At 37.8% G+C, this 19,370-nt stretch overlaps 1 protein-coding gene and 3 long non-coding RNA genes across 9 annotated transcripts in view; 1 reads left to right on the top strand and 3 right to left on the bottom strand.

Moving 5' to 3' along the window:
* LOC125471210 overlaps positions 1-19,370 on the bottom strand; it is a 51,092-nt gene that overhangs the window by 9,717 nt on the left and 22,005 nt on the right. For 5 of the 6 annotated variants that reach the window (XR_007253520.1, XR_007253519.1, XR_007253523.1 and 2 more), the window contains 2 exons: positions 14,941-15,028; positions 14,566-14,753 (listed from right to left, as the gene is read on the bottom strand). This is a non-coding gene — a long non-coding RNA (uncharacterized LOC125471210). Of the gene's footprint in view, positions 1-14,565; positions 14,754-14,940; positions 15,029-15,337; positions 15,361-19,370 lie in introns of those variants that run through there. The other variant, XR_007253521.1, reaches the window with a different exon arrangement.
* LOC125471215 lies at positions 560-9,774 on the top strand. Its single transcript, XR_007253528.1, has 3 exons — positions 560-2,163; positions 2,492-2,530; positions 9,445-9,774. It is a non-coding gene; the product is annotated as an uncharacterized LOC125471215 (long non-coding RNA).
* Positions 3,045-5,864, bottom strand: LOC125471208 (probable receptor-like protein kinase At2g23200). The gene has a single exon (XM_048571409.1). The coding sequence runs from the start codon at positions 5,847-5,849 to the stop codon at positions 3,273-3,275; it is 2,577 nt and encodes an 858-aa protein (XP_048427366.1). The 5' UTR covers positions 5,850-5,864; the 3' UTR covers positions 3,045-3,272.
* Positions 8,743-9,917, bottom strand: LOC125471216. Its single transcript, XR_007253529.1, has 2 exons — positions 9,846-9,917; positions 8,743-9,407 (listed from the first exon to the last, which is right to left on the bottom strand). It is a non-coding gene; the product is annotated as an uncharacterized LOC125471216 (long non-coding RNA).

A 19,370-nucleotide genomic window follows, 5' to 3' on the forward strand; every position in this document is an offset into this window, starting at 1 on the left:
TGAAAGAATCCAACTAACTCTACAAGAAAAATGACCTTTAGGCACAAAATCAGGGACACAAATAAGGTGTTTGTGCCTGTTTAAACACTAATAAGGTGGAACAATGCTCATTTTGTAATGGGCACCATGAATTGTGCGCAATGTTAAGAAAAGTGGACACAAACATATTATTGGGCACAGAGCCATAACTTTGGTGCCTCTAGGTATCGTTTGGTATGCAAACAGAACGGGATGAGACAGGATGGGACGGAACGGAGCGGGAGCAAAGATGCCCTCGGATGGAAACAAGGAGGAAGAAGAAGGAGACGGAGATGTTATAGTTTTGTGTTCCACGGATGTGGAACGAGTCGTTCAAGGGGGTGAGGTGGAACGAAAATTCACCCAAAACTCGTCTTGTGGAACAGCTCGTTCCACCCGTTTTAGGAGCACCAAACGTGGAATATAACGCTTTGTCCCACTTTATTCCGTCCCGTCCCACGTACCAAACAGTACCCTAATGTCAGCAATGAAATTTTTTATTAATTTGCAATGACACCATAAATGTTATTGTGTCGTATAATTTAATATATTTAAAGTCAAGGTAGATTTTTTGTGCCCTTTGATTAAAATAATGTGTGCTCTCTGGTATCGTTTGGTATGCAGACGAGACGGGACGGGACGGAATGGAATGGGACGGGACGGGACGGAACGAAACGGAGCGGGAGCAAAAATGCCCTTGGATGGAAACAAGGAGGAAGAAGAAGGAGACGGAGATGTTATAATTTTGGGTTCCACGGACGTGGAACGAGTCGTTCCAGGGGGGTGAGGTGGAACGAAAATTCACCCAAAACTCATCTTATGGAACAGTTCGTTCCACCCATTTTAGGCGCACCAAACGTGGGACGGAACGCTTTGTCCCACTCTGTTCCATCCCGTCCCACGTACCAAACGGTACCCTCTCTCTCGCTCTAACATGTCGGATCTCTCTGCACTCTCACATCTCCTCCTCTACAATGTCAACAGCCTCGGACTCAACATTCTCTCTAATCCCTCAAAATTCTCTGCACTCTGTGCTCTCCTCCTCCTCCTTGTCCTCCTCCTCCTCCTCAACCATGTTCCTCCCTCTCATATACTTCCTCTTCCTCTTCACTTTCACGCAACACCGCCGCCGTCCACAGGTCACCAACGGCCGCCGAATTAAACTCCCAGAATCATTTTCCGTCCTCTTTCCAAGCCCCAAGTTAGTTTCTACAGATTCGTAACCGAATTTCCTCAATTTCAGATCTAAGAAACGGTGATCATTGGTTTTCCGGCCAATTTTTGGCCAAGCCTGTCAAAATTGGACCTCGACCTAAGAGATCAGTGAACAGCTTCTCGGTGTCCACAGAGTGCAAGCAAGGTGAACTTCGTCGGTTGGTTATGGCAGTTTTTTGGTGCGTACCATTTCGTTCCTGCCATATGGGTAACGTCATTCCTTTCTTGATTAGAATTATTGACTTCTATTGGTATTCATGAGTGATAGCAATTCTTTGTTTGAGATGGGTAATCTTGGTTGAGAAATTTGTTCTAATCAGCTGTAAAATATGGTCGAAAGTTTGTTGTCCTTGGAAGTCCATGGCTTGGAATCGTCGGGGTTGTTCCCGGCAATGATATTTTGTCAAGCTTATCGAATAAATTATCTTGATGTTTTCTGTTGTATCTCGAATAAATTTGTCATTTGCTGTTGCATCTCATGGTCAGTGTGGGGGTTTCCTGTTATTAAGGAACTCTATTTCGGTTAATTTTAAGAATACTAAAAGTTCGGATATGTTTTCGGATGAAAGGTGGCCTTTCTTTTTTTATATTGGAGGGGTGTTGCATAAAATTTGATACCTGCACGGCTGCACACAAGTCAATAACATGAAACATGGAGGGTGTGTAAATCCATCCGTCTCAGAGGTTTTGGGTTTCATATATATAGTCAATTATCGTACGTTCAAAGTTTGTTATTGACCAAAAGAAAGAACTAAGTAATTGATTATTAATCAACTGATGATAAAGTAACCTATTTTGTAAAATGTTGGTAATTCTAGTTTTGTAGACTGTAAGTTATGGAGATATGTGACCTTTTCTGAATTAATTCGAGGGATATTACAAGCGTACACTGGTGTTGAAAATTAAATTGGATTGCTCCGCTCTCTCAGTGTAAGTACATCTCTGCATATCTTTATTTCCTCAATTGTATTTAACTTTGTTATGTTGAGTTGCCAAATTAAAGATATTGCACTAACTTTTCGATACCACATTAAATCTGGAACGTGCGAAACATTAAATTTTGAGTGTTAATTATTGAACAGGGGCTGCATGTTAAATTTGTAAACATCCACTGTAATGGTTTGGGGCTTGAGAGTTGTACCAAATCTCTTTTTCTTATTCTCATGTGCATGTCCATGTGTAGACCTTTTTGTAGCTTTCTAAGTTTGGGTTTTTCTTGATGTGTGCTTACGTGGTTTGGGATTACTTTCCTTTGCAGGCCTGGGTATTATATAAAGCTTTGCGCTTTCAGATTAAGGTAAAGTTTGATTATATCTTATAGTTAATTCTGATGCCCATCGCAAGGTGTATAATTTTTTTCCATTACACTTACGTGTTCTATCAATTAAATCCAGACCAACTACTAATCTCCTAAGTTCTTTAAATTCGGGTTTGTTATATGTTGTAGGAAATGACATATTTTGAGATATTCTGCATCTTTCTTTCTTTAGTTCTTTACATTTGAAAGAGTGAGAATTATATTGTTGGGACTTTGGATTCTATTTTTATGTCCTAATTTGACATTTAAGCCTTAAAAAAATCTCAATTATAAACAAAAGCATGTATTCAATGACCTCCGACATATTAATTGTACATTATTTTTGTAATATCTCTAATATATGTGAGGAGACTCTAGAAGTTCAGTCTCTTTGCACCCAAGTTCAATATCCCTCCCCGTACATTAGAGTAATTTAATTAGAATACCGTCTTGTTAGTAAAGAAATTATATCACCTAAAATTATCTCGAAGGTAAGACACTCCTCTGGGGGTAATGAGATGAAACTCCCAAAAAGGAAAAATAGTTTATTTATCATAGAGTTTGTTAACTTCTGCTTATACACAATTCATGTGATCATATCCCATCTTAACGATAGGAAAGCAATGCTAGTACAATTATCAAAGATAAGACTAAAATTAACAAGGCATACCCGAACTTATAGCTATTCAATCTATAGATACTTGAACAAGGTTAACTTTCATACCTCACAAGCTGCACAGATTTATCTGGCATCACCAATCTTCAGTTGTGAGAATACTTCGTTTCCTGCCGTGTCCGATTCGTCCACCCCGGAAAATGTCATATCATCTTGGTTAACTGTAGAGCTATGGGAAGGAAAATGCTGAACGTTTGGCAATACGAATTCTGATGAAGCATTGATTGTGCTGTCCTCGTGGGGCTCTCTATGCTTTGCAGTTTGCTGGAGCTGTAATGCGTACTCCAAGTCCCACAGTACATCACCCATTGTAGGCCTATCATAAGCATCGTCTTGCAAGCATTTCTCTGCTATCTCGCTAAATTTTCTTAGCGAGCTAGGATCAATCTGACCCTTGAGTGAAGAATCAACAATCTGTTCAAGCAATCCGTTCTTCTTGCAATTCATTCCCCAGTCTGCTAAATTTATTTGCTCTGTTGGTAGATTCCTATCCAGAGCAGGTCTTGCACATAACACCTCAAGGAGAACAACGCCGAAGGAGTAAACATCTGATTTTTCTGTCAACTGTTGAGTCATTATGTACTCAGGATCTAGGTAACCAAAAGTGCCTTTGACATTTGTGCTGACATGGGTTTCATCAAGTGGACCAGATCTTGAAAGGCCAAAATCAGCAACTTTGGCGACACATTTTGCATCTAACAAGATGTTGGTGGACTTCACATCGCGGTGAATGATGCCTCCGGCTGCACCTTTGTGGAGGTAATTAAGACCCCTTGCTGCACCAATGCATATTTCAAGTCTTTGCTTCCATGACAAGCGAGGCAAATTTGATTCATATAAATGTTCTCTCAAGGTCCCTTTTTCCATGAACTCGTAGACCAATATCATCTCAGACCTTTCATCACAGTACCCAATTAAGGAGACAAGATGGCGATGACGAATCCTGGACAAAACCATTATCTCTGTTTCAAACTCTGGAAGCCCTTGACCTGAACTATGTTCATGTCGCTTACCTCGCTTGACAGCTACAATTCTGCCATCTGATAGAGTTCCTCTATAGACGTTCCCAAATCCACCCTTGCCTATCAGAAATTTTGTGTCGAAGTTGTTCGTTGCTTGCTGAAGTTGAGCAAAAGATATCTTCAACCCAAGATTTAGATAAGTCATAGGGGAGCCAGTAATCGTTCCCTCAGTGAACCTGCTGCGGGTACTCCCTCCTCCAAATGCAGGCATTGGTGACCATTCCGAAGTTTCAACATGCTTTGCCTTTCTGTATTTCAAACCCAACAAGAACCCGACAACCAAAATGCAGATAAGAGACAGACCTCCAAGAACCGAACCAACCACAACAGCGACATTTATGCTCTTGGACTCTTTCATATTTGGAATTGGTGCTGATTCCTCCATTATTTCCAACATTTCCAGTCCATTTAGAAAGGAATTGTTAGTGGTAGTTTCTTCTGCGTTAGGACCTATGCTGATGCTAATGAGTTCAGACTCCTTAGACTCCACCACAAAATCATAGTAGTAAGGCAACTGGTTGAGAAAAATGGAATTGGATCCACCGACCTTCTTAGTGAAGTTTCCATTTGAATACAAGTTAAAAACAATGGTGGCAGCAGTTCCGCCAACAGCGTCATAAAAGTGTGCCCGGACGAGATGTTTAGTGTTCCTGCGCACATTAAACGACCAGGTTATGTTGAACAAAGTGGATGGGTTGCTAGTGCTACTACTATTGTCCATTACTTTGGCAGTCTCGTAAACTAAATCTGGGGCAATAAAATGATTAGCAGCAGCAACGAAACCATCCTCTTCATACACCTGGTACTTAGGCGTCTGTGAGGGTCCAACTTTCCCTCCAGGGTTTGAATTCGTCAGATGAAGATCATCAGAATCCCAGTTTCGCCATAGTGTGTCCTCATCTGGTCTGAGTTCTTGACCTCCAACATTCACCCTGTAAATTGTATGTAGCACTAAAGGGGAACTACTCGTGTAATTCTTAGGGCTGAAATTTGCAGGGGCAAGGAAGACTTCAATGGCATTTACAAATGCAAAAGACGATCCACGAGGGGTAAAGTATATCCTAAATGAGCCAGGATGAATGCCCAGAAAGAACTCCTTTATCGTAGAATTGCTAGTACTATTCTTAGCAGTGAAATTCTTCAACAGCATGAATCCGGGATTCGAAATATTAGGAAAAGCCGAAACATCAAAAAGAGCAGCGGAGAGATTACTTGAGGAAGAGGCGAAAGCCAAGAAATGCAAACGTACAAAATAAGTACCGTTTTCAGTGATGTCGAACTCATAGTAGGATTCTTGCCTGAAAATTCTTGCTGTAAGGTTAAGATTCGACTGGTTGCCGCCATTGATACCGTTGCTCGCCTTCGAGTGGAAGAAACGATCTGCAATGAAGACACGGCTATTGAGGGTGGCATTAGCATTTGACCCACAGTTGATGAAGTACTTATCAGGGGGCTCATAAGCCAACGAGGGAAAGTGAAGGGATGAGAGATGGAGGAGAAAAACAATCACAGAAAATAGAGGGAGAGGGGTTTTACGGATACGAAGATTTTCCATGAAAATTTGATGGAGTTGCTGAATTTTGCGAGTGTTTAGGCTATGGAGTTGTATCTGAGTGACCATGTAAATTATTGAAGTAGGAAGACTTGGAACAGAACAAGTGGTGGACTTTGAAGTTGAAATGCCAACCACTTGAAAAATCAAGGGAAAATAACGGTAGATTCTTGGAAATACCCTTTATATTTGATAGGCTGTAGATATACAGGAGAGGATATTTTGGGTGTTTTATTTGTTTCTTGTGAAGGACAACTACATAATTGACTGATGCATCTTCCACTAGCATCAAGTTTGGTGACTGCTTCTTACTGTTCTTCTGCATTTGGATGAGAACAAAGAACTTGACTACATTTACTGCAATATTAGGACTCTACCTAGATATTTAATAAATTAGAAGAGAATACAAAAACAAAAAAATAAAAGTTGAAAACAAAATGGTTATTCAACGGGTTTGTAAAGAAAAATGCTCGTAAATGAAGTTACGCTAATGCCAAACCAACAGAACACACAACTTAATCCAGTATATAACTTTATTATCTCAAATTTGCATAAGAAAAATTGATTGGGAAAATACTTGCTTGGGCACATCATCTTCCTCAAGACAGAAGCTACTAGAAGAAGAAGACGCAAATGCTGAAATTGGGCAATGCCAACTTCATAAGGTAAATAAAGGAGAAAAAAAGGCATAACAGGGTAAGAAGGCTAAAGCTTTTAATCTTTGATGTAGACATACATTGGTTACAACGAATGTGCTACCATACGCAACCAATTCGAATTTTCATTTTTGCAGTTTAAATTAGTTTACAAAATACACTATCAAGTTCAGTAAAGCGACCTTTTGAAATCCCAACGATAGCCCTTTAGCCAGAAACTGATGAAAAAGAATCCCCCTTTTTGCGAAGCTGTGCAAATTTCAAGTCAAGACCCCTAGTTTATTCTGATAGGTGCCTAAATGCCAACTGAACTTTTCGAATAGCCAATATTATATTCTCACATCCCAAATTATTTCTCACTCTTATTTTTTTAATATTTTTCTATTAATTAATAGTGGTGAGTAGAAGATATTAAAAATTTAAAAGACTATGGAAGAAGTAATTTGAAGTGTGTGAATATAATCTCTTTAGCCAAATAAGAGAGATAGGGTAGGACGACATACCCTCATGAGTCCAATTGACATGTCGTTTCTTGCAAACAACAAACAAATTTAGGCCACTTCAACATGTGGGCCCATTTCAACGTAATTTCCTAGTGAGGTATGCCTCAACCTCAAGTAAAAAAAAAAAAAAAAAGTTGTCAATCAAAATTCTCTCTTGGGTTCGATGCTTCGAGCTAGTGAGTCTACTTGACTATAGACACGGACAGGTTGAAATTCCCTATAGCATCTTCGGGCCCGGAAGGGATGGATAACCGTGGCTTGCCACCCTTTGTCCCCCTTTTTACTTTTTATTTTTATTTTTTAAAAACTCTAAATTAAAAATGTAATGCTCCATTTACCACATATTTGTATTATTATATGTACCATCTCTCTACTAGAGATAGGGCTCACGAGCAAATGTGGGTCTCAAATCTATTAGAGCTTCTCCACCAGTTGGTGGAAGACAAGGGCAAGGGCATGTACGTTGCCCTTACCACTCTGAATAGTACTTGCCCTTGTGCACCTCCACCGGTTTGAAAAGGATAAGGGCAGTAAATATATATATATATATATATATATTTTTTTTTTTAAGCTTTGAAAAAAAAAAATAAACAAGTGTTCAATTCTACTAAATTATTTTAAATATAAGGCAAAAGAATAGAATTACGACAAACATAATTAATTTAAAATTTGGTGAAAACTCCCTTAATCATATACCCAACTACGAAACTGAAACAACAATATAAAAAATCATTCAAAATTTTAATAATTTTTCCTATTTTTTCAGATTTTTTTTTTAATGTAGATTATTCTTAGCCAACTGAAATAGGACGCACCAGATTGCGCCACGTGGCTTAACAATAATATTTTTTATTTTTTACGGTGGGAAATCCAACGATCGAGATCCTCTGACTGTTGGAAATCCAACAGCCCATAACTCGTCACATTGCTATCCATTGAAGGGTTTTGTGATATGTGTTGCAGCGAGGCCATTGCTGCAGTGGTTGTCGGGCCACTCTCCTTCTAGGTGTGTGTAACTTGACATCAAAAAAATTAAAATATGCTCTGGCATCAGCATGACGTCATGCTAATGTTAGCTTGTCCGAAGGTAGTAGGTTGGACTTAAGAAGGTTGGCATCTGGGCTGGCAGGACTTGGTCCACCACTTCCCCTGATTTTATGGACTGCTGGAGAAGGTTTTTTTGGGTTGGAGGGCAACATTATTGCCTTGACCCTTGCCTTCCACCAACCGGTGAAAACGCTCTTAGAAAGATGATACAAATATGTGGTAAGAGTAGTATTTTTAAAATTTATAACCAAACAATATTTAGGTTGACGTTTTAGCCAAAATGATCCTTGAGATTGGTAGAACTTCTCACTTTGATTCATAAGATTTAAAATCAATAAAAGTGGTATCTGAATTTGTCCACCGTCAATCATTATGGTCATTCCGTGAAAAAAAATGTAAGCTAAATAAGACGAAAAAGACAAAAATACTCTTAAATTTTGTCAAATCATTTTGACCCATTGATTGTTAAAGTGAGGGGCATTTTTTTTGTCATTTTTGTCCTTCTTTAATAGAGATTTTTATGGAATGACCAAAATAATTAATGGTGGACAAACTTAGAGACCACTTCTATCGATTTCAAATCCCAGAGACCAAAGTGAAGAGTTATGCCAATCTTAGGGACCGTTTTGGCTAAGTACCTATTTGGGTATTGTTAAAGCAAAAAATATCACATGTAAGCCTAAAACCGTCTCAAAGCCCAAGCCAAGGGTAAATACATGCGAAGGTACAAAATTGAGAATATTTACAATCATGCCATGCTAATAAAGTAATAAGTTATGGGAAGAATGTTTGTATTATCACACCAAGCACATGCGTATTCACCGCGTCAAGCTTTGACACCACATTGTTGTCGTTTACAAATCATGCAAACTATGATACACGTTCATGTAAGCTCAAGCCAAGTGTAAGAGCTTGTCAAGTGAATAGTGATGTGGATGGTCACTAAACCAAGTCCCACAGCATATGCCCCATTGTAGGCCTATCGCGAGTATCTTTCGCAGACATTTCTCAACCGTCTCACTAAACCAACCACAATTGAACCCTCCATTATCTCCCACCACAACAGCAACATTTGTACTCTTTGACATCTGATATCGGAGCTGATCCCTCCATTATTTCCAACATTTTCAGTCCATTTTGAAAGGCTGTTCTATTATAGACTCTGTCCTAGCACCTACACTGACGTTAATGAGTTCAGACTCATCTGAATTCACCACGAAATCAGAGTAGAAAGGGGAATCTAAACCACCAAAGTTGCCACTTGAATACAGGTTAAATACTACATTACCAGGTTCACCTGGTCTTTTAATGTCGGTAGGAATGCTAGACACCTTGTCCGGGTTTTCACTTCTTTGACATCAGTAGGTATGCTAGACACATTGTCCCAGTTTCTCCATCTTCTGTCAGTATCTGGTGACTTCCTGCCCGTCAACATTTACCCTTTTAAGTTGTATGCAGAACTAAAGGGAAACTACGGCTGTAATTCTCAAGGTTGAGGAGTAAAAGATAATGCTTGAGGAGTAAAATATATTTTTAACAAGCCAGGGTCACTGCCGAGAAGAACTCCTCTGTCATAGGAGACTGGCTACTATTGTTAGCAGAGACATTACTCAAAGTTTGAACTCAGAATTTGATACATCAAAAACTGCTTGAAAAGGCGAAACATCAAAAACAGCTACGGCCGGATTCATAGTAGGATTGTTGCCCAAAAATTCTAGCTGTATGCTGGAAGTTCATACTCTCTTTGCACTCAAGTTCAATATCCCTCCCCGTAAATTTGAGTAATTTCATCGATCAAAATCCCAAATTCCTAAACGAGAAAAAAAAAATTAAAAAAATAAAGGTAAATTTGAAATTACCTGGTCGAGCAACCCAGAGAGATTGATGAAGAAGAAGAAAAAGGCTTGCTGGAGGCTTTGATGGCGTTGGGGGTCGGATGAGAGGTGGTGGCTAAAAAGCGATGGCCAACATAATCTTCTCACCTCATCCCTGAACTCTTCCAGATCCACCGTCCCACTATGGTCGCTGTCGAACTTGTCAAATATGGAGTCGTACAGCTTGCGTCAGCTGCTCCAGCGGGGTGCCCATGTCGATGCGAAGAGGGACTCGAAGGCTTTGCGGAGCTCCGACCGGGAGAGGACGCCGTCGCTGTTGAGAGAGAAGGGAGGGAGGTTGTTTGGGGTTGCAGGGGAGGTGGGGGTGGGGTGGTTTCTGGATGAGAGGGGAGGTGAAGAGAGCGGAGGAGACGGAGGTTGGTCGGGGGAATGGGGTTTCTGGGTTTCAGGTTTTTTTTATTTTTTTTTTATTTTTAAAATAGGGTAAACACGTGGCACAATATGGAACGGATCGGGTCAATGAATGGAAATGTAACAGATATATTATATTGAAATATAATATGAAAGTGAAATGTTTTGAAGATATTGTATGAGATTGCAATAGATCTTAAGGCTGAAATGGTAAAGTGTAATTTACCCTATTTTAAATTAAACACAAAAAGTACTTGATAAAAACTAATTTTACGATATACGATAAACGGCTGAAATGTGAGAATCCCAAAGATCCTCGTATAATAGATTCGGAGGGGATCATTTTCCCAAGAGAACTTGTCTACATTTATTACATTATTAGGACCCACCTGGGTATTTAATGAATTAAAAGTAAAAATTAAAAATTAAAAATGAAATGATTATCCAATAGGGTTGTAAAGAAAAGATGCTCGTAAATGAAGTTATGCTAATGTCAAACAAACACAATTTTACCAAATCAAAAATAAAAATCAAACACAATTTAATCCAGTTTATAACTTTATTACCTCAAATTAGCATAAGAAAAATTGATTGAGAAAATACTTACCTAGGCACATCATCTTCATCAGAAGAAGAAGAGAGGCAAATGCTCAAACTGGGTTATGCCAACTTCATTTTAATCTCGATGAACATGTACATTTGCTACAACGAATGTGCTACCATAATACCATATGCAACCAAGTTAAAATTATCATTTTTTGCAATTTAAAATTAGTTTACAAAATCCACGGTCCAGTTCAGTAAAGCTGCCTTTTGAAAGCCCAAATACAGCCTTTTAGCCAAAAACTGATGAAAAAGAATCTCCTTGTATGAAGCTGTGCAAATTTTAAGTCTTTACCCCTAGTTTATTCTAATAGGTGCCTAAAGCCAATTAAACTTTGCGAATAGCCAAATAACAGAGAAAGAGTAGGAATGACATATCCTTAGTGTCCAAGTGACATGTTCTTTCTTGCAAACAACAATCACATTCGGCCACTTCAACATGTGGGCCCGTTTCAACGTAATTTCCTGGTCAAAGGCCCCATTTTAGGCCTATCAAATTTTATCGACCTCAAGTGAAAAAAATGGATGTCAATCAAAATTCTCTCTAAAATATAAAGTAATGCAACATTTACCACATATTGTATAACCACTCATGAGTCTCATCGCTAATCATATTAGTTTTATGGTGTTGGTGAGCCTTACCTCTATGCAATGTTTACCACATATTTACTACGTGTGTTGGTGAGCCCTACCTCTATACTTTATTCATTGAATTTAATCACATTAGATCATAGTCGCTTGATTTAATGTGTTTATAAATATAAAACTAAAAAAAATACACATACATGGTGGTGCTAGCTCCACTACCCCGGGGAGGACTCCTGAGTTAAATTTGCCCTAGAAATGAGTTTTTGGTTAAAACTCGTATTTGCCCCAAGGGTTGACAGCAAAGTTGTGGTAAGTTTAGAACCTAAAATTTTAGTTTTACTCCAAGGGTTAAAGTAGGTCTACTAATTACTTGAATAGTAGTTGCCCTTGTGCACCTCCACCAGTTTGAAAAGGGCAAGGCCAGTAAATATTTTTCTATTTTTTTACACTTTGAAAATAAAACAAGTGTTTAATTCTACTAAATTATTTCAAATATAAGGCAAAAGTATAGCATTACAACAAACATAATTAATTTAAAATTTGGTGAAGACACCCTTGTCCTATAACCAACTAGAAATTGAAACAAACAATGTAAAAAACCATTCTAATTTCTAATAATTTGTAAGGCCCCTCTCTTCCTGGGTGCGTGTGTTACACACGCTGAATAAAGCATGATGTCATAATGATGTCATGCTGGCCATCTAGGCTAGCAGTGGTTGGCTCACCACTGCCCTTGATTTTATGGATTGGTGGAGAGGGGTTTTTTTTTGGGTTTGGAGGGCAATATGTTGCCTTTGCCCTTACCTTTCACCAACTGGTGGAGATTCTCTTAGAAAGATGTTACAAATATGTTGTAAGAGTAACATTTTTAAATTCATAACCAAACAGGCAATATTTGGGTTGACTTTTTAGCCAAAATGATCCTAAGGTTGGGATAACTCCTCACTTTGATTCCTGAGATTTAAAATTGATAGAAGTGGTCATTGGGTTTTGTCCACCGTGAATCATTTTGATCATTCTATGAAAAACCTACACTACATAAGACGAAAATGACAAAAATACTCTCAAATTTTGTCAAATCATTTGAACCAATTGTTTATTAAATTGCGTGGGTATTTTTGTCATTTTAGTCCTTATTAACAGAGTTTTTTTTCATGGAATGATCAAAATAATTGATGGTAGACAAACTTAGAGAACATTTCTACCTATTTCAAATCTCATAAACCAAAAGTGAGAGTTATACCATCTCAAGAATAATTTTTTGGCCTAAATGCTTATTTGAGTACTGTTGCCCAAAAATATCACAGTCAAGTCTAATAACATCTCGAAGCCTGAGCAAAGAGTTAATACATGCAAGTTGCAAAATTGAAGAATATTTCAATCACGCCATGCTAATAAATTAATAATTTATGAGTAGAAAGTTGTTTAATCACTCAAGCTCTAAGCCTATGTGTATGCACTGTGTCAGCTATGACACGACATTGTCGTCATGACAAATCATGCTAACTACAATACACGTTCAGGTAAGCCCAAGTGAAGTGCTGGGACTTGCCAGTGGATTGTGATATGGATGATCACAGAAGATTATCGTGCTATGTGGATCCATAATTATGGAAGGAACTTTGGGTTTGTTTGGGAGCACCAAAGATTCAAGCCGACAAACTTTGAAACCCACGTAGACAGTTTAAGAGAGAACAAACCAAAACCTTTTTTTTTTACTAGCAAACCAACTAATTTAGTTAGAAAAGAACGAGAACTTAAGGTTTCAGCTCACATGAAAACCTAGTGCAGGGTGCCCATTATTGAAGAAAGATGAGGTCTTTCCTTCTTCCCATCTCATGTAGGACAACGATGAAGGAAACAAAGAGATGCATTGCCAGAAGCAGCGCATATGGAAGGCTAACCAAGGAAGAAGACGTCCACCAATGTTAGGCTAAAAGAGCAAGTTGTAACTGTACCAGGAAATAAGAGAAATGTAGACTTAGCTAAAACATAAGTAAACGGGGAAACCAAAGAATTCCCTAGGGAAATCCAAGAAAGCTACCCTCCACCTATATAAAGGTACATGAGACACAAACGTAGAGAGATACGTAACACAGAGAGAGAAAAATGAAAGGACTCAGGATTGCATCACACCAAACTGGGAATCCTTCTCTAAAGTGCAGACAGTCTTGGATCCTTAGGGAAATCATCCTTTAGGGTTCTAAGGTTTCCTTTAGGTATCTTTTGAGTTTCCCTAAGCCACAAACCCTTAGGAAGCCAAAATTACCCACCCTTTAAAATCATGCAACCAGGCACAGGTTCTCTCTCATGCTAAATTGGTAAACTTCTAGCTTCTACACCACGCCTCACCTAAGCAAGCCGTTATTTGCTTAAACATGCTATCTTTGAGTTTATAATCAACCAGGATACTTTCTAAGACTTGGTATGTAAATGAACCAAGGGAAGCAAAATGTTACTAGCTAAAGCCCAAGTCTAGCTTAACATAAAAGTCTACCAACAGGTACTCACCACTACAAGAAAACATGGCTTAGGTGGTGACAAAACATTCGTCACATAAACATGAAAATTTGTCACATTTGATTATATGTGACGAAAATTCAACGTCACTATGTTTGTCACTTATACAGGGTCACCTATAGTTCATGTGACAAATTTTACATTCGCCACATATTTTAGTATTTGTGACACCAAATTCGTCACTTAATAACTTTAACTGTGATGAAAGAAGCATCACAAAACATAAAAGTCAATGACCTATAAGTTCGTCACATAACAATGTATAAGTGAGGAATTTATCGTCACCCAATTTGATCCTAGAATGTTATGGCTGAGAATAAGTGAGACTGAAAGCGTCACATATTCCTTTGACATGTGGTGCAATTTTTGTCACATGTGTCAAAATCATAAACCTATTAGGAAAAATTCATGACAAACCAATTACCACATATTCCCTGCTTCGTCATCTAGAATTAGAATTCATAATAATTAGAGGCAATACTTTAGTTAATCACATTTCATTGATCAATAAGTTAGATTACATCCAATATATACACAAGTTTATATCTCAAAAGCTAACATAAGCATCCTAACACCTCTAAACATATTGAGATGCTAACAAGATTCTAAGGCATTGAGTCGGTAACAAAACAGGTATACCGTGTGCATATTTGAAACCAACAATAAAATACATAATATAAGTCATCAGCCATGTCATGATCTTTAGTTTAGCACATGTATCATTGTCATTTGAAAGATCACCATCACTACCTCAAGTGCTTCTTGAATACTTTCTCCTTTAACTCCATCCTTCTTTTTCTTAATCTTATCCTTACATAATAAAAGAGAAGAAAAAAAAACATTGGTGTCTAGAGAATAGCAGGTGCATTGAGAAATTGAATAACAAAGAGAAGAAAATAGGAATTGAAGGAATAGTTAACAGTAAGAAGAACGAAACATAATAGGCGAGCCTATCTAAATTACACAATGAGTTTTATATGTACTTTAATTTCATTACCTTGCGAGCCTTCCTTGCATGTTGGATGAAATGGTTTTGCCCCTCCCTTGTGGTAATACTTTTGTTTCTTACGATTATATGAATTTTGCTTGAAAAATCCAACATTAAAAGGCCATTAATTAACAAAAAAAACATATCTAGTTTCATACCATAGACTACTTATTCACTGTAATTTTAAAACATTCAGCTTTTATAAAGATCAATTGATATCACTATTAATGAAGGCTAAATTGATGTCACTACCCCTGGAGATGTTGTGGGTCCGCCCTAGGCTTGCAACCCTTCAATTGTGCTATCATATCCTCATTTCTTTTGGCGTATCTGATTCCCAAAACTTGCAGAGTATAAAGCCTATGCCGACAACATCTTGGTTTAAAAACACAAGCAAGAGAACTACCCTTGTCAAAAACCATGACCAACCTGCAAACAACACAATCACAACAATAAATTACTTTGGAAATAAAATCATTAGTGTGCTTAGTACAAAAAATAGGCAAAAGAGGCATAAAGAAGATCTAAATTAGTCTACCATTTGTTGCATGCAGATAAAGTTTTCAATAATTAAAATTTTACTCTGCACTAGATCTCATACAACCAAAGTGAAACCAACTTTGGTATTACAAAGGTGGTTGTGCTCTTACTAAACAACCCAATTGATATATTCACATGAGGTAATGGCCTCCAGCCAATAGAAGACAGAAAAAAAACATTGGATGAATTTTGAGCAAGTCATATGGTCACTAGTTGGAAGAATTACTTAAAAGATCAGTGCAAAGTCATACTAATCAAACTATGACATAAGCTTTCAACTATTTTGTATCTAATTTAAAAGGAAGTAAAAGCCAATGCTTAAACAGAACTGAGCAGTTGAAAATATATATATAGGAGAAATATATGCGTTTCTTAAATCCTTCTTTATATAGTTTTTCATGGTTTTCTAGGACTCCAAATAATAACACCAATAAACAGAAAAGACATTGCCACTAATAATTAGAAGAAAGAAAATCATCTATGATGGGGGAAATCATTCTGCTTGCCCAGGAGACCATTTTCAATATTTTTTCAAATACAGAGCACTTAAAAAGAATTATGGTTCAAATTTCAGAGCAATTCAAAGCCAAATCACACAACTTCCCTTTCAATAAATGGTATCACCAACTCAAAATTTTGTACCTTCAATCACCATGTAAAACCAATAAGCCCAGAAAAAAATACCAACTTGCAAGTTCATAAGAAACAAAAATTGAAATAGAAAGACCAAATAAAACAACTTATTAAAGCCTCCATATGTGCAAATAAATCATTTGAATAATCCCCAAAGATTAAGAGATCCCGGTAATGTCGCGGTAGAGAGAGAAGAAGATTAAGAGATGCGTCGGTTGGCTTGGGTCACAGTGATGAGAAATGGGAGAAGTCTGAAAAGTGAAAGTGAAAGAGAACGGTTAGAATTTAGATGGGCTTTCTCAAATTTGTATAATACTTTACTATGTTTCTTTTTCTTTTTTTATTTATTTACTGTTGGAAAAGTGATCAATCACTTTCGTCACCGAGAATACACGTATGTGACCCTTTGCAATTTCTCACATATCATACTTCGTTAGGATGCCATTGTTCCTCGCCATAGATTTTAGTAAGGACTTCAAAAAATTTGTGTCACCACTTTTTCATCTTAAAAGATATAAAATAATTTTAAGTGACGCTTATGATTTTTCTCACTCCATTCTAGAGTATGTCATGTATTTATCGTCACCTAAGTGTTCTCAAATTTCATACCTAAAAAAATAGTCATGCGCGACGCTCTGAAACAATTCGTCACATATAGAAAAAATATGTGACGAATTTTGGGCGCCACATAAAATTTGTTCACCTATTCCATGTTTTCTTGTCGTGAGTACCCAATATCCTGACCTTGTTACATGGAACAAGTAGGAAACTACACTAGTCTGTCTTAACTCCCTAGACACATAACCAAACATCATTATTTTGATAGCGGAAGATTCACCATTCCACTTGCCAAACGCCATTCTTCTCCTTCGTTGCCCAACCTTCAATCTCTAGAGAGCAACATTACCTCACTATGTCTCTTCTCCAGCAACCCCTCTTCTCCAATGACCCACCCTCACTCCAGTCTCTTCTCCGGCGACCCATCCCCATTCTATCTTCCCAACAACCCACCCTCACTTAGTAAAACTGGGGTTTGGAAATTCACAAAATTACAGCTTGTGGAAAATCACAAGATTATAAGTTGAAAATTGTTTATTTAGAATTCCACACTCTAATGATAGAAAGAGAAGGAGATGCGTAAGGGGAAGTTGTGAAAGGGGTGGTTAGTGGCCAACAATGACGATGGTGGAGAAGAAAATCCAATGAAGGTTGGTAAAGGAGAAGAATGACATCTGGATATTAGAATAGAGAATGTTCGGAAACTAATTTTAGTGAAGTGTTTGTGAGTTCAAAATGGACACGTGTCATTTGATATGATGGTCAATATGTTGGGTACTCTCGATGAGTACCCAAGTATTGTTCTAACTAAACAACCAACTCCGACATTTCCTCATAATGCAACATTCTTCTCCCCTGATGAAGCACCTCTACTCATACTCGCTTACTGGTCACAACTTGTGCTAGCTTCCTCTCCTTGGTGGCATGGTTGCATTGAGAAAAATAGGCTGGATTGGGGACAGGGTCGACGCAGGAGAGAAGCAAAAGGATGAGACTTGGATGTGGTTGATGGAGGATTTGTTATCGATTTGGTATAAATGGTTGGATTCGAAGTTTGAAAAAACTCTAATGACAAACATTTAACTGGTGGGAGCGGACAGTGGACGGTGTATGTGGCTAGTGGGAGAGGATGGTGGTTGGAGAAATTTTGGCGAGAAAGAAGAAAGACATTTGGTTAGAAGAATAACGTTGTTGGTTTTGAGTTTAGAAGATTAATTGTGAGTATAGAGAATTAAAATATAGACATGTGTTACTATTTAGTTAGGCCATGTCCTGACTAATCAGAACCCAAGAATTAACCATTTCAGGCCCCACTGAGAGTCAAAACTCAAGAAATGTCAGGAAGACTAATTTATAGATTAAATATGCAAACTAAATGATGTGTCTCCAATAAAAAATAAACATATTAATCGATATTTAAGTAATAATTCAATCTTCAACTTCTACGTTATTTAGTTTGCAAAATTTAGTCTCTCTAACATGCAAAACTCACACCATTCATCCTCCATGAAAACTACTCAAACTCTTAGCCAACTGTTTCAGACTTTTTAGTAATTTGATTGGTCCATGGTTTCAAGCAGCCTTCCCAATTCCCATGTCACTTGTCATTCTCCACCAATTCCTATATACAAAACACACAGCGAAACCATTGTCAAACAATTCCACAATCCAAAACAGAAGGCAACTTGTTGCTCAACTCGTTAAGAGGGCTTACCTCTGTATCCAATGTCTAGCGTTTGAATCCTTCTTTTCCAATATGGATCCGCAACAAATCCAAACCAAGACAGAGCGACGAGGTGTTCAGTAAAAGCCTAGTTTGACTCTACCGCCCCAAAGCAGCCCATCAGCCTAGCTGGAGAGAACCCGATTCAAACCCGGTTCACTACTCTGTTGTCTACCAACAGTCCACCATTCCAGCGTTGGACAAGTTTCGTTCTCTTGAGTCTCAATCTGCTGTTGTTATACTCCCACGATGGAAAATGAGTTTATGGGTACTGAGTACTACAAGGAACTCAGTTCCATCGACAAACACCATCACACAATAATTTTTTTTTTTTTTTTTTTTTTTTTTACTTTTTTGAAAAATTAGCCAAAATCGTGTTTCAAATTCCAATTACTGAAATGATCCATTTTGTTTATCATCCGAAATATTAATCGTCTTTCATATTTTAATATTGATCTTGAGTAGTTGGGGTCTGATTTTTTGACCATTTTAGAGCATCTCCAATATAGATATCAAAAAATACATGTCAAATGTTTATTTGATGGCTGAATTATTATTTAATCATTTTTTTGTAAGTTAATATATCCTTTGTTTTAGTAAGGTTATGAATTTAATTGGGTTTGGTTTTGATTTGAATTGGATTAAATTGTTCAAACGGGAACTGGGTTCATAAGGGTGGTGAGAGAAAAGGGCAGTGAAGTTGATGGGTTGCATCTTCACTTGTGTGAGAGCCATGCTAGAGTGGGACTGAAGATGATTCAAAAACAACCTTAGACCTATTCCAACTCTTAGGCTTTCCCCAACCCTGGGTTAAAAGCTAAATTTTAGCTTTTATTCCCACACCCCCCCCCCCCCCCCCGGGAAAAAAAAAAAACCTTAGACCTATTCCAACTCTTAGGCTTTCCCCAACCCTGGGTTAAAAGCTAAATTTTAGCTTTTATTCCCCCCCCCCCCCAAAAAAAAAACCCAACCCAAGCTAAATGTG

This window comes from the organism of the source record quoted next, unplaced genomic scaffold (genome assembly GCF_019419815.1).
Source record: "Pyrus x bretschneideri cultivar Hongxiangsu unplaced genomic scaffold, Pyrus_bretschneideri_v1 Contig59, whole genome shotgun sequence".
Classification (NCBI taxonomy): Eukaryota; Viridiplantae; Streptophyta; class Magnoliopsida; order Rosales; family Rosaceae; genus Pyrus; species Pyrus x bretschneideri.